Source organism: Pelobates fuscus, chromosome 11 (genome assembly GCF_036172605.1).
Source record: "Pelobates fuscus isolate aPelFus1 chromosome 11, aPelFus1.pri, whole genome shotgun sequence".
In the NCBI taxonomy this organism is placed as follows: domain Eukaryota; kingdom Metazoa; phylum Chordata; class Amphibia; order Anura; family Pelobatidae; genus Pelobates; species Pelobates fuscus.
The window spans coordinates 20,377,688-20,393,666 of record NC_086327.1 but is presented as its reverse complement, the minus strand read 5'-3'; the positions used below and the strand labels follow the sequence as shown (position 1 = coordinate 20,393,666).

The 15,979-nt window shown below is 39.7% G+C and overlaps 2 protein-coding genes across 2 annotated transcripts in view; both read right to left on the bottom strand.

Moving 5' to 3' along the window:
- Window positions 1-904: 904 nt before the first annotated feature.
- LOC134577501 (phospholipase A2 inhibitor gamma subunit B-like) lies at window positions 905-5,254 on the bottom strand. Its single transcript, XM_063436265.1, has 4 exons — window positions 5,143-5,254; window positions 2,797-2,955; window positions 1,991-2,134; window positions 905-1,184 (listed from the first exon to the last, which is right to left on the bottom strand). Exons 2-4 carry the CDS (start codon window positions 2,858-2,860, stop codon window positions 955-957), a joined length of 438 nt encoding a protein of 145 aa, XP_063292335.1. The 5' UTR covers window positions 2,861-2,955; window positions 5,143-5,254; the 3' UTR covers window positions 905-954.
- A 183-nt stretch (window positions 5,255-5,437) lies between these two features.
- The window catches only part of LOC134576766 (phospholipase A2 inhibitor and Ly6/PLAUR domain-containing protein-like), a 32,110-nt gene continuing 21,568 nt past the window's right edge, over window positions 5,438-15,979 (bottom strand). The window contains exons 4-7 of the mRNA XM_063435472.1: window positions 8,839-8,964; window positions 6,631-6,789; window positions 6,238-6,381; window positions 5,438-5,697 (exon numbers count right to left, since the gene is read on the bottom strand). Of these exons, the coding sequence (XP_063291542.1) occupies window positions 5,438-5,697; window positions 6,238-6,381; window positions 6,631-6,789; window positions 8,839-8,964 (689 nt within the window). The remainder of the gene's footprint in view (window positions 5,698-6,237; window positions 6,382-6,630; window positions 6,790-8,838; window positions 8,965-15,979) is intronic.

Here is a 15,979-nt window from a genome sequence, read left to right as displayed (position 1 = left end):
TACACACACTGTAAATAAATATTCAATTAATATATTTTTTTTAGGATCTAATTTTATTTAGAAATTTACCAGTAGCTGCTGCATTTCCCACCCTAGTCTTATACTCGAGTCAATAAGTTTTCCCAGTTTTTTTGGATAAAATTAGGGGCCTCGGCTTATATTCGGGTCGGCTTATACTCGAGTATATACGGTAATCTGAATAGGATAACTATTAACATTTAAAATCTGTCTATGTTGAAGGGTTCAAGCATTTTCCATTTAAGTCTTTGTTTAATATGTGATTGCAATAAACACTTTAATTCTCATTTTTGGATATTGATAACTTGTATTTATACAGATATATTATGCGCTTTCCATTGACTTGGATAAATTGTACTGGGTGATGCTCTTCAGCACATTGCACTTTGTTATTGTTGTTCACATAACTATGGAAGCTGTCACTTTGTAAGTGCTTGATACGCCTCTTACTTGATCATGTGATTAATTAAGATGGTATAAATTAAGTATGGTTTGGGGAGGAGTTTACATTGCTTGAAAAAGACCCAACGGTTGTTGATTTGCCAATAAAGGGATATCATTTTTTTTTCCATAATAAGGAGTGCTTGGCAATCATCTCTTTTTTTGATATTTATCCAGGAAGGCAGAGCCAAAGTCATTGAACCCTTAAATAAAATCGAGTGCACTTTCATAAAATTGTTATTTGACACAGACACAAAGATGCAGGTGTGATCCATTTATGAATATTGTAAATCAGATCTAGTGCTATATTAAATATAATTAATTATTATGCATATTCTACTACAATAACAATGATAAAAAAAATGGTTAACATTAAAAAATAGAAGTTTTGTTCATATTTATCCTGGATTTGTCCTGTATCATTTTTAAACTAGTAGTTTTTTAAAATCTTTGTCTTCTTTCCAGTTTTATCATCGGTCAGAATAGTGCTACCATTTAATAGTAGATCTGTTGTATCAGAAAACCTATCAGTAGAACAAAAATGCTAACATGAGTCATTTTATTTCCATTGTTGTGATGACCGGTAATGTTAGTAGTCTTGACGCTACCGCATGATGTATATATTCCTGTCTCCCCACTAGTATTTGATGTAGAAATAGAAATATAGTTAGAACAGAAGTTTTCAGTTGAACAACCAAATGCAGAGAATTGCAAGCTTGTTTGCCCTGGAAGAAATACAAACAGTTAATTTTAGAGTAGCATTATGTTTAAGAACACAAACCCGTATTCTAAATTCTATAGCCGTAACGCTATATATGCAGACTTGTTTCAGGTCCCCCCTCCCCCATTTCTACTTAAAAACTAAAACATTTACTCCAGCACTGAGATTCCCTTGTAGGAGGGAGATGATAGCCAATCGAATGTTTCTTATAGAGGAGCACCGGAAATTGATGCACAAGCACAGCGAATGCCATGTGAGCATCCAAATTCCTTTTTCAATGCTTTCCTAGTAGATGTAACATCATGGTAGAAAGTTTTACACAGTCAGTGCCGTGGACGCACCTCTAGTGCCAGTTGAGCAAACCTGCAATGTTTTGCATTGCAGGGTTAAATGGACAGGGTCACTTCACCCATATCACTTTATTTTGATGAAGTGGTCCGGGTGCTATAGTATTCCTTTAAATTTATCACATCTTGATATTATACTAAACATATTACTGTTGTAAATGTACAGTCAGAATGTTATAGCAATGCATAAAAGAAAAAAAATCTGAATATTTGAATTTGTTGTTAATATACTGTATATATTTGTATTCTAGTTATGCTTGTGATTCCTCCATACACATCTGTATATGAGCAGTAGGAGGTCCCCTTGGGATGGTTGCTGTCAAAAATTCTTGAAAAACCTTTTGCACTAAAGGGAAGTTGGCAGTTTGTATGTGCACCCTGTGGCAGCTGTCTGGCTTAAATGAGAAAAAGAATGTATGTAGCAATGATTGACCGCTTATGATTTTCAGAAATTACACATTACCTCCAGTAGTTTTTTTCACTGAATATGAAATACATTCATTCTCCTCTCCTGTGCATTGGGTGATGCCCTCTGGGTGGCATGTCAGCGTTTGTGAAAAACAAGCAGGGCACATTTTCCCATTTGGAACTGAAGTGTTTGTTAAAACTTAAAAATAAAGAAGAACATCAAAATAAAAGAAAAATAAAGTTATTACTGTTGCTTACATCGATCAAACTTTTTGTATGACAGCAGTGACATTTTATTTCCCAAATGAAACCTATTTTTTTTTTTTTTTTTAAAAGCTGAAAAATCTAAAGTTCAGAACTAAGTTAGACCTCGATTTAATATTCGAGAAAAAGCTTTATCAAATGTTCTAATATTTTTGGATTAACCTTTAACATGATTGGATATTGAAAAAAATATTGTATTATTTTTATTTTTTTATATATATATAGATATATATTTTTTTAAATGATATATTGTTGGGTATTACATTTTTTTAAAGGTTTATCCAAAAATATTAAGTCATTTGTAAAGCTTATCCAAAATTATTAAACTGAGGCCTTAGTATTGGAAGTATTTTCATTATTTTATCTGTTTTGATATAAACATAGGTTGACAAACAGTTTACTAGAAGAGAGATTATAGTAATTCTGAATGGAAAGCTAGGGCATATGGTCAATCCTATATATTTCCATGGTATTGCTTATCAGTCCTCCTGAATCATACCCTATCACCATGGTGGTCAGTCAACATATGGTTTCAATTACAAATTCATTTCTTCTATGCTGATTATTAAGTGTGCCTTGTTTTTTCTGAAGACTTACTTTTAGGTTGGTTAGGGGTACAATTGTCACCCTGGCAGCAGCTGATGGCAATTTCTTCCAACATAAACTGGTTGCTTAATCTCTTCCAGCTCTGAGCACATTCTGATGAGTATCCACATCCTCGTACTACCACGTTTGTTGCCACTCCATATTTTAGAACTGAAATCATTAAAATCATCCAAAAATAAGTACCTTTACACATTGACTGACAATCACTTTATTTATATTTTAGTGGAATGGTGCATAAACAATACTAAAGCGGCACTGTCACGCCAAAATATCTCCTATCATTTCCTCTTCCTCTCAGATTCGGTTCTCCTTTTCTTCTGATCTAGTTTTCTTTAAAACACAAGATATGTAGGGACTACATTGTAGTATATATTTTTTCCTAAATTTGACTCTTTGATCAAAAGACAAACTTCAAAAGACAAGTCAGCTTCATTTCCTGAGTCAGAGAAAGCTCTCCCACAATACTCACACTCCTCCGTGAGCTCGCAATGTTTCATTTGCCATTTTCGAACCCTGTCATTTAGACTAGAGCGCTGGTGAATTGACCACATTTTGTCCTAACAGAATGTGAACAGTTTGTCCTTTCACTTTAGGATAAAGTTTGGGCATTTATTCATGACATTACAGGCGGGTGGGGTCTTAAATGACACAATGGGGGGTAATTTTGTACTTGGGACCCCCACCTGCCTGTAATGAAAAAAAAAAGGGGGGGGGACACACATTGTCTCACCCCAGCCTCCACCTATTAGCGGTGGATGGGGCTCCTAAGTGATAATGGGGGAAGTTACGGTCTACCCCCCCATCCACCACTTATTAACAATGGGTGGGGCCCTAAAGGACTAAAGGGGGGACCTATTGCCCTTCCAGTCCACACACATTAGTGGCAGGTGAAGACCCTAAGTGATAAAGGGGGCTCCCATCCCAACCCCCACGCATCTGTTGTCCCCCACCCATTGGCGTTGGATTGGGGGCTAATAGTAAATATAAAGCCTTCCTACTCCTCTCAGCCCAACAATAGTGAACAGGCTAGTGGCGGAGCAATAAACTAAATACCTGAAAATGTTAAAAAAAAAAAAAAGGATACTTACAATTAGAAGTCTTTTTTCTAAAATCTTTAAGCCCCCAAAAAGGGTCAAATAAAAATCCATAAAGCCTGTCAAACTAATAAAGTCAAAAAAATACCCGCTCACAATAGAAAAAAAACACCCCACCCAAAATAAAATAATCCATCTTCACCCAGTGAGGGCTCCATGCAGACTGAGCTCTGCAGGACGGGGAAAGGCTTCAGAGACATCTATAATATTAATAGACACTGCCTCCCCCACCAACACCCACTCCCTGGTGTGGAATCACTAATTTCACCCTAACACAGTGGGGGAACTAAAGTAGAGAGGTGCAAGACATACTTACACAAACATACACACTGACAGACATACCGATACATACACCGACAAACATACTGACATATTTTCACTGACAGGCACATTGATAGACAGACATAAGGAGACACACAGACAGACATACAGAGACACACAGACACAAACCCTGTCAGACGAGCTGACACACATACATTGGCAGACATAATGACACACATATACTGAAACACACACACAGACATACTGACACACACAGAAACGTCCACTGACAGACATACTGACAAACACACACAATTTAAACTTTTAGACCTACCTCCCATATCCAACGTTGAGGGGGGTCTTCCCTGGTGTCCAGAGTGGTGGATGAGGCTGTTGTGAGTTAGGGACTGGCTCTCCCGGCCCAGCTCCACAAGAGGTGGAGTTAACCCTCAGAGGTAATTATTTCAGTTTCTCAAAGACTGCAATAATTACCACTGTAGGGTTAAGGGACATGGGGCATTGTACCCAGACTACTTCAATGAGATAAAGTGGTTGGTATCAATGTCCCTTTAATGCACTTGAGAATGAAATAGATATATTGTTGCTTTATGTACTATTTTGTTCTATGTTATTCCTGTAGACAATTCTAGAAATGTGGTTCTTCGATTAGACTAACTGTCTCAAAATTGTTCCATAGTCCAGTTAGATTCCAATTAGTATATATGAGATTGCTTACAATCAACAGGTATTTATTTCAGGAGTCTGACAGGGCAAGGGGACAGCTTCCTTAAAGAGCTTTCAAAAAGGTCAGTGAGATACTTTTTAAAATCCAAATTTCTGAAATTGTATTTTAATAACTACTTTAAGATATGTTTTTTCTACTTTTAGATAAACATTTTAGTTTCATGATTATGTACGTAATGTACTTGTTTTCATAACATAGTAAATCCGTCACTCTTAGAACTCTATCTATTGAACATACATTTGGTCTTTGTGTAGATGGATGCACAGCTGTCGGAGTATGATGGGCAGCTGATTGTAGGTCCATTGCAAGTATCACCACTTGTGTTGGTACAGCTTACACAGGAGAATGAATGTCCTACAGCAGAAGAATAAGAGGATTATGGAAAGCATAATTCCTAAAATATTTACACTTTAATTATCTGTGAGGACATTTTAAGAGTCAGTCCACAAAGCTATGTGGTGCCAAGTTACAGTATAAAGTGTCCATGATATTTATTTAAAAAAAAAAAAAGGTAACATACTAATACTACAGTTTACTTTTTCTCAATATTTCTATTATCTGATTCAGTATGTTTGGTCATGTCAAGCTTACCGGTGGTGCTAACAGTTTTTTTCAGTTTGTGGTCTTGGCTAACTGTTGTGCTACCAATGACTGAACTTGTAGTGTCATTCTTGCATGAAATACTCGTTATTGTCCTCTCTCCAGTGCTACTCGCTGTAGCATTGCCACTGTAATTTGTACACAAGTTTTCGGTTGCGCAACCAGACATAGAAATCATTGATGTCATGTGCTCTGGGAAAAAAGTAAAAAAAAAATAGATATATTTTTTATCATATATATGGACAAAACTCAGAGGATTGTGTATAATGAAAGACATATTTCCAAACAAGTGTTGGAATGTTCTTTGGTATTTTAAAAATGTAATTTTATTGTGTATTATGGACCAACATATTGTAGTTAATTTGAGGTAATGATGCACATGTAGGGGTAATACAATATAATATTACGTTAAAGGAACGCCACAGGCACACTCTACTTGTAATGGTGCTAGGAGTTTCCTGGGGCTCCATGCTTGCTAATGGTTTTACCCCTTACCTGGGGCTTGCCAGGTCTAAACACTCACATTTAAACCAATAAGCTGATGCTTTTAGCCAGTGAGCTTTTGATGCATGGCAGGGTCTTACATTTCTCCATAGAAGCAATAAATAAGTCAAGTCAAACCAAGACTGAAAACATAACCATAGGGTTTAACGCCTTACACAGGAAAGCTTCAAGGCACCATAACGACTACAGTGGGGCCATTACATTTACCGTTATGTGAATGTTTGTTACCTCCAGAGAAGGAGCGGCTCAAAAATGAAACACATTTATTCTCATCTCCCATGCACTGGGTGGTGTCCTCTGGTTCACATTTGGACGTTAGTGAAAAACAGTTTGGACATGTTAGTCCATTTGGAGCTAAAATCTTTGTTGAAACTAAAACAAAGCAAAAGGATGAAATAAGTCATTACAAGGATTAAATGCCCTGAAAAGTTGTCAATTTTAGTATGCCATGATGAGGTTTATATGCTTTATCTAGAAGAGGGCATCATGCTAGACTAGTAATTGTTTAGAATGCCCACTTAAATTGGCTGTTTAGATTGAAGTGAAGTGTTTCAAATTATACAATATCTGATGTATTGGCTTGTTAATTACAATGTGTGCACACTCCTTTTAAATACATACATTTTGGTTGGCTGGGGGTACAATTGTCACCCTGGCAGCAGTTGATAAAAATGTCTTCTGACATAAACTGGTTACTTAAACTCTTCCAGCTCTGGGAACATTCCAGTGAGTACCCACATCCTCTTACTACCACGTTTGTTGTCACTTCATATTTTAGAACTGGAATGAGAAATACATTTTAATATCATCCAAAAGTTCACAAAAACAGGCAGTACATGTACACATCGACTGACAATCCTACAATGGATATTTCAGTGGAATGGCACGAAAGCAATGGGGCTCAACATGTCTCACCTGCAGGTCCTCAGTAAAATTTTGTCAAAACATTGTTCAGCTGCACAGCCAGTTGATGGATTAAAGAGATGATATGAATTAATGCCATGAATGAATGAATGCCCATAGAAAAATCGAACTCTTTACCAAGTGAAACATAAAACTCTTTAATATGTAGCCCTATCTTTTTCATGGGACCAAAAGTAATTGGACAATTGATTCAAAAGCTGTTATAAGGACAGGTGTGGGCTATTCCTCTGTTATTTCTTCATCAATTAAGCAGGTTTGGAATAGATTGTGGGTGTGGCATTTGCATTTAGAAGCTGTTCCTGTGAACCCACAACATTCGGTCAAAGGAACTCTCAATGCAAGTAAAGCAGGCCATCCTTGCACTGTAAAATAATCCATCATTGAGATAGCAGAAACATTAGGAGTGGCCAAATCAACAGTTTAGTACATTCAGAGAATTAACTGGTGAGCTCTACTACACACAAAGGCCTGGATATCCATGGAAAACAGTGGTAGATGATTGTAGGATCCTCTCCATGGTAAAGAAAAGCCCTTTCACAAAATCCAGCCAAGTGCCGGGCACTCTCCCGGAGGTAGGAATATCAGTATCCAGGTCTACCATAATGAGAAGACTTCACGAGAGCAAACACAGAGGGTTCACCACAAGGTGCAAACCATTCATAAGCCTCAAGAATAGAAAGGCCAGATTGACAAAAAACAATATCTTAAGTGTATAGGGATATATTGTCTGCTCAGATTCTGTCAAATTCAGCCATGGCCTGCAAAGGATTCTAGCGAAACTATTAACATTTTATTTATGAATGTTTAATTTTTCCGATTGCATTTAATAAGGAGACTGTGTATAAAATGTTTACTTGTCACACTTACTGGGGAGGGGGCGGGGGGTTGATTCTTTCTGCCAAGGCTAACATTTCACTTGTCAATAGCTAGTGGGAAATTGTGGTTTCTTTATTTTATTCGTGCCTAGGTTAGATAAGCAGGAGTGCACTGCCAGAACAGCGGGTGCAAGCATATCATTTGACATTAAAACAAAAACTGGGTGCTTTAAATAGGATGTAAGGTGTTAAAAATTGCTTCACACTCTGGTGTAATTCCCAAATACTACCGACAGAAAATAGTGTGCAATAATGAGTGGAGCAAAGAGTAACATCAAATAAAAAGAGGAAGAGGAAATAGAAAAATTAGAGATAAAGTAGAATCCAATACAGACTTTAAATTGGTATGCAGGTTACTCCAAGCGATGTAGTTATATGCAGGAAAGACAAAAAATATATACAATGATAGTGCAGATTGTTAACACTAACAGGAGACTGTATTTCTTTTCAGCAGAACTTATTGTCACTTGTGCAATGTTTCTGTAATGAAATACTTTATATATATATATATGCAAAAATGACATGGGTTTATTGTCTGCTACATGCAGTAAAAAGTAACATCAATACACTACAAATTTTAAAAATAATATAGACACTAAAATAACAAAAGGGAAAGGAAAGGGTGGTTGGCCCCTTACTTAATCCGGTGGTGAGTTCAAACCGCTTATGCTGTAACTCACAGTTTTCGCTTTGAACAATAGGGTGGCAGGCACGCCACCCGGGAAACAATCTGCAGCGTGCCTGCCACCCTATTGTTCAAAGCGAAAACTGTGAGTATCTTGATAGTACTTGATAGTATCCTGTTTTCCTAGAACTGATTGACATTGATAATTTTCTTTTATTCCTTAACTTTAATAATACATTTTCCTAATCATTATGTTATATTAGGGAAATGAGGTCATAATTCTGTAGAAAAATAAAAACATAATTTCACCAGATTAAGTATTTCTAACTTTTCTCCTCTTGATTTGACAACATGTTGTTTTAAATACTGATCATAACATTTTCTATTTTAAAATCTGAACATTACCTTTGGTCCTGGTGTAGATAGATGCACAGCTGTCAGCTTCAGATGGGCAGATAATAGATGGTCCAATGCACGTATCACCAGTCGTGTTTCTACAACTGATACATGAGAGAGAATTTTGAGCAGCACCTGAATGAGACAGTTAGAATTTGGCAATGATTAATCCTAAAACGTACAACTTTATCCAAATATTTCCCAAACCTGGTGAACTGAGTAGGAAAAGCAAATGTATATGATACAGTATGATTTACGATTGTTATATTTTACAGGCAAGACAGAAGATTTTTTTATTTTTTTTTTATTTGCATTTTATAATGTCAACAGTACATACATAATATCACATAGTATGAGTGAATAACATTGCAGTATAATGCTTCGCAACATTCCTTTTGCGATTCATACATCATATTTATATGTTGACACGATTTTATATTACAACATGAACAATAACTAAAAGGGGATGGGATAAGGGGGGTAGGAGGGTCAGAGGAAAGAGGGGTAATGAGGGAAGGATATTATGATCGTGGTTATTGCGGATCTAGAGCAGTTATATAACTTGTGTGGAGGATTACAGGGCTTATCCTTTCCCCTGTAGGTGGGGTTTACATTACGATGTCCCTTAACTTCCCTGCAGAGGTATCCGCCCTTTCAGTACCTCCTATTCTGGTCTTATTAGGTAGCACAAATCTCCTCTTTTTTACTTATTGTGTACACTTCCCATGTTTCCCAGGCATTCACTATTGCTTGATTTGGTGGTGCGTTTTTACGCGCCATTATTTCATATTGTTTTGTCATTTGTAATGCTGCAAGGCTTTGAGTCGCAGATGGTGATTTCGTGTTTCGCCATTGCCTGCTAATTGTCTGTAGGGCTGCCACTATAATGTGATATATGAGATATAATTGGGATTTTGTGATGTCTGTGGGGAAGAGCTGTAATAAATATACCTCAGGTGTTAGGGGTAGGCAGATGCCTGTACTGTCTTGTATGATTTTATGTATGTCTTTCCAATATGTGTCTAATTTTGGACATGACCACCATATATGTAGCATGGATCCTTTGTGCGTCATGCATCGCCAGCAGGTGTCTGGGATACCTGGATTCCCCTTGTTGAGTCTGGTTGGAACCATGTACCATCTATACATAATTTTGCGTGTTATTTCTGCATGGGAGGCACACAAGGAGAGATTCCTATGTCCCCTGAGTATTCGGGCCCATTGATCTCGAGTGATAGGTGTCTTTAGTTCCCGGTCCCATGCTTTTATGAATGTATGTTCATGAGAGTCACTCATGGAGTTATAGATTGTGTATATTAAGGATATTAGTTTTTTCCTTGGTTTTAGGTTGAGACAGATGGATTCTATCTCTGTTAGTTGCAGACCTGATTTTGGATGGTATGAACATATTGTTTGTGCCTTGTACCATGACGCTAATTGCATGTAAGAAAAAAGAGCTATGGAGGGCAGCCCGAAGTTTTTTTGGAGCTCTAGAAATGGTCTCAGTGCTGAGCCTTGGCTTATTTGGTAGAGAGTAGTGACGCCATGGTTGTGCCACATCTGAACCGGGAATCCCGGTATTGCTATGGATAGTATCGCTAGTGGTGTCACTAGGGATGTGTTCCCTTTTAATATATATGCCTCCCCGAATTTATCCCAAATTTGTAGCGTGAGTTTGGTGGATGGGAGCATAGTCTTATACCTAGGTCTGAGCTTTCTGGACATCCAAGCTAACGTAGATACTTTGAAGTTATTGGTGTAATATGCTTCTATATGGACCCATTGCGGGGGATTTGGCGTACCAGTGGCCGCCACCAGCGAACTTAATATGGCCGCTTTGTAGTAATTAGTTACATTCGGTAGCCCCATGCCCCCTTTCCCCAATGGCTGATGTAGGGTGTTCTTCGCTATCCTAGGTTTAGCCTTATTCCATATGAACAAGGATATCATTCTTTGTACTTCATCTAGATAATGTTTTGGTAGTGCCAGCGGGATGTTTCGAAAAAGGTATTGCAGTCGTGGGAGAAGAAGCATCTTTACAGTGGCTATTCTGCCCATCCACGAGATATACTTCCCCCTCCAACTGTGTATCTGATTTTTCAGTTCCGTCAAAAGTGGCACATAGTTGGCCCTATAGATTCCCGTTATTGTTTTAGTTAGAGCTATCCCTAAGAATTTAATCTTATCTTTGCACCAGTCGAATTTAAATTTCTCTTTGAGGTCCTTCAACTGAGGTGGGGGTATATCGATGCTCATCACCTGTGTTTTATTAATGTTCAATTTATAGTACGAGCATTGCCCATATTGATGTATCAAATTTTGTAAAGCCGTTAGGGAAGTGTGTGGGCTTTGTAGGGTTAGGAGGATGTCATCCGCAAATAGTGTTATCTTATATTCTTCATTGTTTACTTTAATTCCTTGTATCAGGGGGTCATCCCTGATTAGGTGAGTGAGCGGTTCTAGGGCGAGTATATATAATATTGGTGACAGGGGGCAACCCTGCCTAGACCCATTTGAAATTTCAAAAGTATCCGAGAAAAAGCCCCCATTTACCACTTTTGCAGAGGGGCAGGAGTATAATGCTTCCACCAATGATTTGAACCGTGGGGGGAATCCAAATCTCCCTAGGACCGCGCGGAGGAAGGGCCAGTGAAGCCGGTCGAAAGCCTTTTCTGCGTCTAACGACACAACCACACTCGGCTCACCCCCTCCCCGCAATCCACCCAACAGGTCCAGCACCTTTCTTACTCCATCCGCCCCCTGTCTACCCCTCACAAATCCCACCTGGTCTGCATGTACCAGGGTGGGAACTATCGGCGCCAGTCTGTTAGCAAAAACTTTGGCCAAGATTTTTGTGTCTGTATCTAGGAGCGAGATTGGGCGCAAGTTTTGACACTTATTTGGGGGTTTCCCTGGTTTGGGAAGTGTAGCCACATGCGCCACCAGCATCTCCCTTGGCATGACCCCTGTAGTGGTGATGTTATTGTATAATGTCGTCAGGTGTGGTGCCAATATAGTAGCGAATGTCTTATAATAAAAATTCGTAAAGCCGTCCGGGCCTGGAGATTTGCCAGACGGTAGTGATTTGATAGTGTTTAGTATTTCTTGGGTCGTTATAGGTGTTTGTAGTTGTTCTATTTGTATCTGAGTAAGTTCTGGTAATCGTGTGCGATCCAGAAGTGTTTGGATTGCTATGTCTGTGGGCTGATGGGTCTGATCGTCCCGTTTGAGATTGTACAGCTTATAGTAAAATTTTGCCATCTCATTGTTAATGTCTTGGGGATTATATATTTTTGTTCCTTTATTTGTTTGTATATATGGTATTTTAGATTGGGATTGTTTTCTCCTTAATAATGTCGCTAAAAGCTTCCCTGCTTTATTGCCCTGGGAGTATTGCCTCATTTTTAAACGTTGCATAGCGTAAGAAGATTTGGCTATGTGCATGTCATTTAACCTCTTAGTGGCTGACTCGATTAGAGAGAGATGGGCAGGGTCAGGATGTACTGTGTGTGCTGCTGTGGCATCCCTGATTGTTCTTAATAGCTTTATATATTCCACAGTGGATTTCCCCTTTAAATGTGCTGCCCTGCTAATCAGTAGACCCCGTATGGCTGCCTTGTGTGCCTGCCATAAAGAGCTAGGGGATAAATCTGGTGTATCATTGGTATGAAAGTAGTTTTCTAACTCCTGTGAGATGTGCGTCTGGAATGTGGAGTCATTCAGTAGGGAGTCATTTAGGCGCCACGGCGCCCGTCCTCTATGTGGGAAGGAGCTTTGTATCTCGATTGTGACTGGAGCGTGGTCAGACCACACAATGTCCCCGATTCGACATTTGTTTGTCCTCGCCATCAATGTTCCTGATACTAGAATATTGTCTATTCTTGAGAATGATTTATGTACTTGTGAATAGTACGTAAACTCTCTGTCCTTAGGGTGTAGTGTGCGCCAAGCATCATACAGATTGTGTTCTATTAATAGACTATTTAGGGCTTTACTTTGTGTTTTAGTCGCTAAGTGTCGCGGGGAGATGCCAGGGAGCGACGTGTCCACCTGCGAGTTTAATACATGATTGAGGTCACCACATACAATGACATCGCCCGTGGTCGTGGTGGGTAATTTATTCAAGACTTTCTGTAAAAATTGTTTTTGGTTTTTATTTGGGCAATACACCCCCACCAGGATATATTCACTGTTGTTAATTATACAGTGAAGTGCTATGTATCTCCCCTGCGTATCCTTTTGTATGCGCAATAATTCAAATGTTAGTGAGTGATGGATTAGGAAAGTCACCCCCTTGGATTTGGAAGTATTTGTTGTGTGGAACTGAGTCGGGAAGTCTCTACGGCCAAAGTTGGGGACTCTGTTTGTTACGAAATGAGTCTCTTGGACACATAGGATATCAATCTTATCTTTTTTCGCTTCCTCTATTAGTATGCGTCTTTTATGCGGGTGATTCAGCCCTCTTGCATTATGGGAGCGTATTGTGATAGACATGGGTGCGGGCTAAATTTTTTAATTGGAATCCTTGTTTCTTATAATGGGAGTTGAGCTGTAGCATAATGTACTGGTAAATTATATAGAGGGCAAACAGATCATTGTCTAGACCTCTTTGTTGTGAGTAAGGAGGGGGAAGGGAAAAACATAACCGGGAAATTTGAACTTGGGGATAGTGATCGTGAATACAATTCCCTCCTTTGAGGGCGTGGTGTGGATAGTCCACACCTCGGGGTCGGGGAATCCTCAGTTCTCCCGTGTTGTGGCTGTCGAACTCTATGAGATACTGTTAACTTCAATTAAAGGCTAAAAAAAAATAATCTAAACGTTCGTATGCGTAATCTATTACAGTGTACTGACATATGTTACCCGGGGCCAAGTATCTATGCTGTGGAGTTTCATTCCCTCGTTCCTGTGCGGTCACCGTCTCCCGCACTCGCATCATTCCCACCTATTGAGGGCGCTCGACCTCTGCCCGGCCCACGACCAGTATGCACGGCACAATCACCGTGCATAGGGGTGGTGCTAGCCTGCTTCGTCAGTCGCGCGCTTCTCAATCCGCCATTTTTTGGCTTTCTCGGATTCCGTTCCCCCTTCACTCTACATTTACATAAGTACACATTACCCAGACATACACATTATATACATCATTTTTCCTATCTACGTCCTCTCCCGTGCCTCTAATAGGCACATGTTTGTGCTGCATGAAACCTGAACCTTATCGACAATGACTATTTCCTTGTGGAGTCTCCACTATGACAATTAAACAATTAAGCATTTTGGGTGCGCATCAATATTACATGCATTCCAGTTATTTTGCAGTCTCTTTTGATAGTCCACATGTATTATGTATTACTGTATTCAGGCTGTGAAAGTACTTTGCGGTCCATATATTGGTCAACCGCTTCCGTGGTGTGATATTCTAAGTGTAAGATAGGTGTTACTACATGAAGGTTTATAAACAACTTAAGCATGAATGCGGAGTTTGTATAGTGTGATGCGGCATGATAAGCTATTTTGTGGTGCATGAGTAATACTTGTGGTCCCTGCTAATGGGTTTCTAGGTGAGTCTTTTGCGAACTGTGCTCCATTCCCTTGTTATTTTCTTTGCTAGATGCGGTGCCGACTCTGTCGAGTTGAAAGGTATGTCCCATTCTTCCAAAAGTTTGAGGCCTTCCTCCGGAGTGTGGACGGCTTTGTATGCACCTCCGCGCTGGATCAGCATCTTAGTCGGATAACCCCACCTGTATTTGGTTCCATGCTGCCTCAGTGCTTCTGCGACTTGGTGGAATGCCCGCCGTTTTTTCAGCGTTGCCGCGGATAAATCGTTGAATAATTTCACTGTGGGAAAATCTTCGTGCGGACGATTCTTATTTCTACTCGCCATGAGAACCAGCTCTTTAACGTGGAAGAAATGGGCCCGGAGCAGCACATCTCGTGGTGTAGAGTCAGGTAAGTAGGCCGGCTTGGGGACTCTATGTATCCTGTCGATCAGCATCATGTCTGTTGGGATGTCTGGTGCATAGGCCCTCATCAGGCCTCTCGCGTAAGCTTGGAGGTCTGCTTGTTGTACCGACTCCGGTACTCCTCTCAGTCGGATATTATTCCGTCTCGCTCTGTCTTCCGCATCTGCCATTTGTGTCTCCAGATGCTCTATTTTCTCCTCCAGGTGCTGGACGTGGTCCGCCATGTTATTATGTGCAGATGCAAATTCCCCCATTTTATCCTCCATTTTGGATGTGCGAGCTCCCAATTCGTGCATCTCCTTCCTCATAGCCTCTGCTGTTTGCTGCCATGAGGTGATTAGTTTATTTGACAGTGTGTCTAAGGCATGCTCCAGGAAGCTTTTGGTGATATGTTCCGCTTGTCCGCCCTCAGCCGCGGAAGGCTCGTGTCAGAGTCTCCTCCGCCATCTTGGGCCTCTGGCCGCGAGGTCTGTGGCGGCGTCTGGCTTTTGTTGCCAAAGAAATTCATTTTATCGGTTTTCGCCGCTAATTTTTTCGTCCTATGCGTGGACATTCTCGTTTGTGTTGTGTAGGGCGTTCAGTTGTGTCGTTGAAGACGCTTATTTGTGCCTTTAAATGCTTATTTAGTAGAGTTCAGTGCCGGAGCAAGTCCTTATGCGGCCATCTTGCTCGGTGGTCAGCCACGCCCCCCATCCAAGACAGAAGATTTTGAGAAAAAGCCTCATGACTTCTCTGATGCTGCATCAACCCTCCAGAGCAGACTTCCACTTATGCTGTCACTGTTTCTCCTAGTCTTCCTCCTTTAACCCCTTAAAGACCAAATTTCGGGAATAAAAGGGAATCATGACATGTCACGCATGCCATGTGTCCTTAAGGGGTTAAACACTCCCTAAAAATAAATGGCTTCATGGCACTTTAAATATATAAATTTAATTCCACCCTTCCATCCCTGCCTCCTGTTTCTCAACCCTCCTATCCATCTGGCTTGTACTTTCCCATGGGAAGAGGTTCCTCAACTCCTCAGGAGGAGGAGTTGAGGAACATCTTACTTACATATCAAAAGTATTTAATAAAATAAAATGAACTGGGCTATCTAACTACTGTAGATATCATCTGAATATTTATGGAGTTCTAATGACCAGCAGTAAGCAATATATGCAAAACAATATACAAATAGATAAAATCTCACA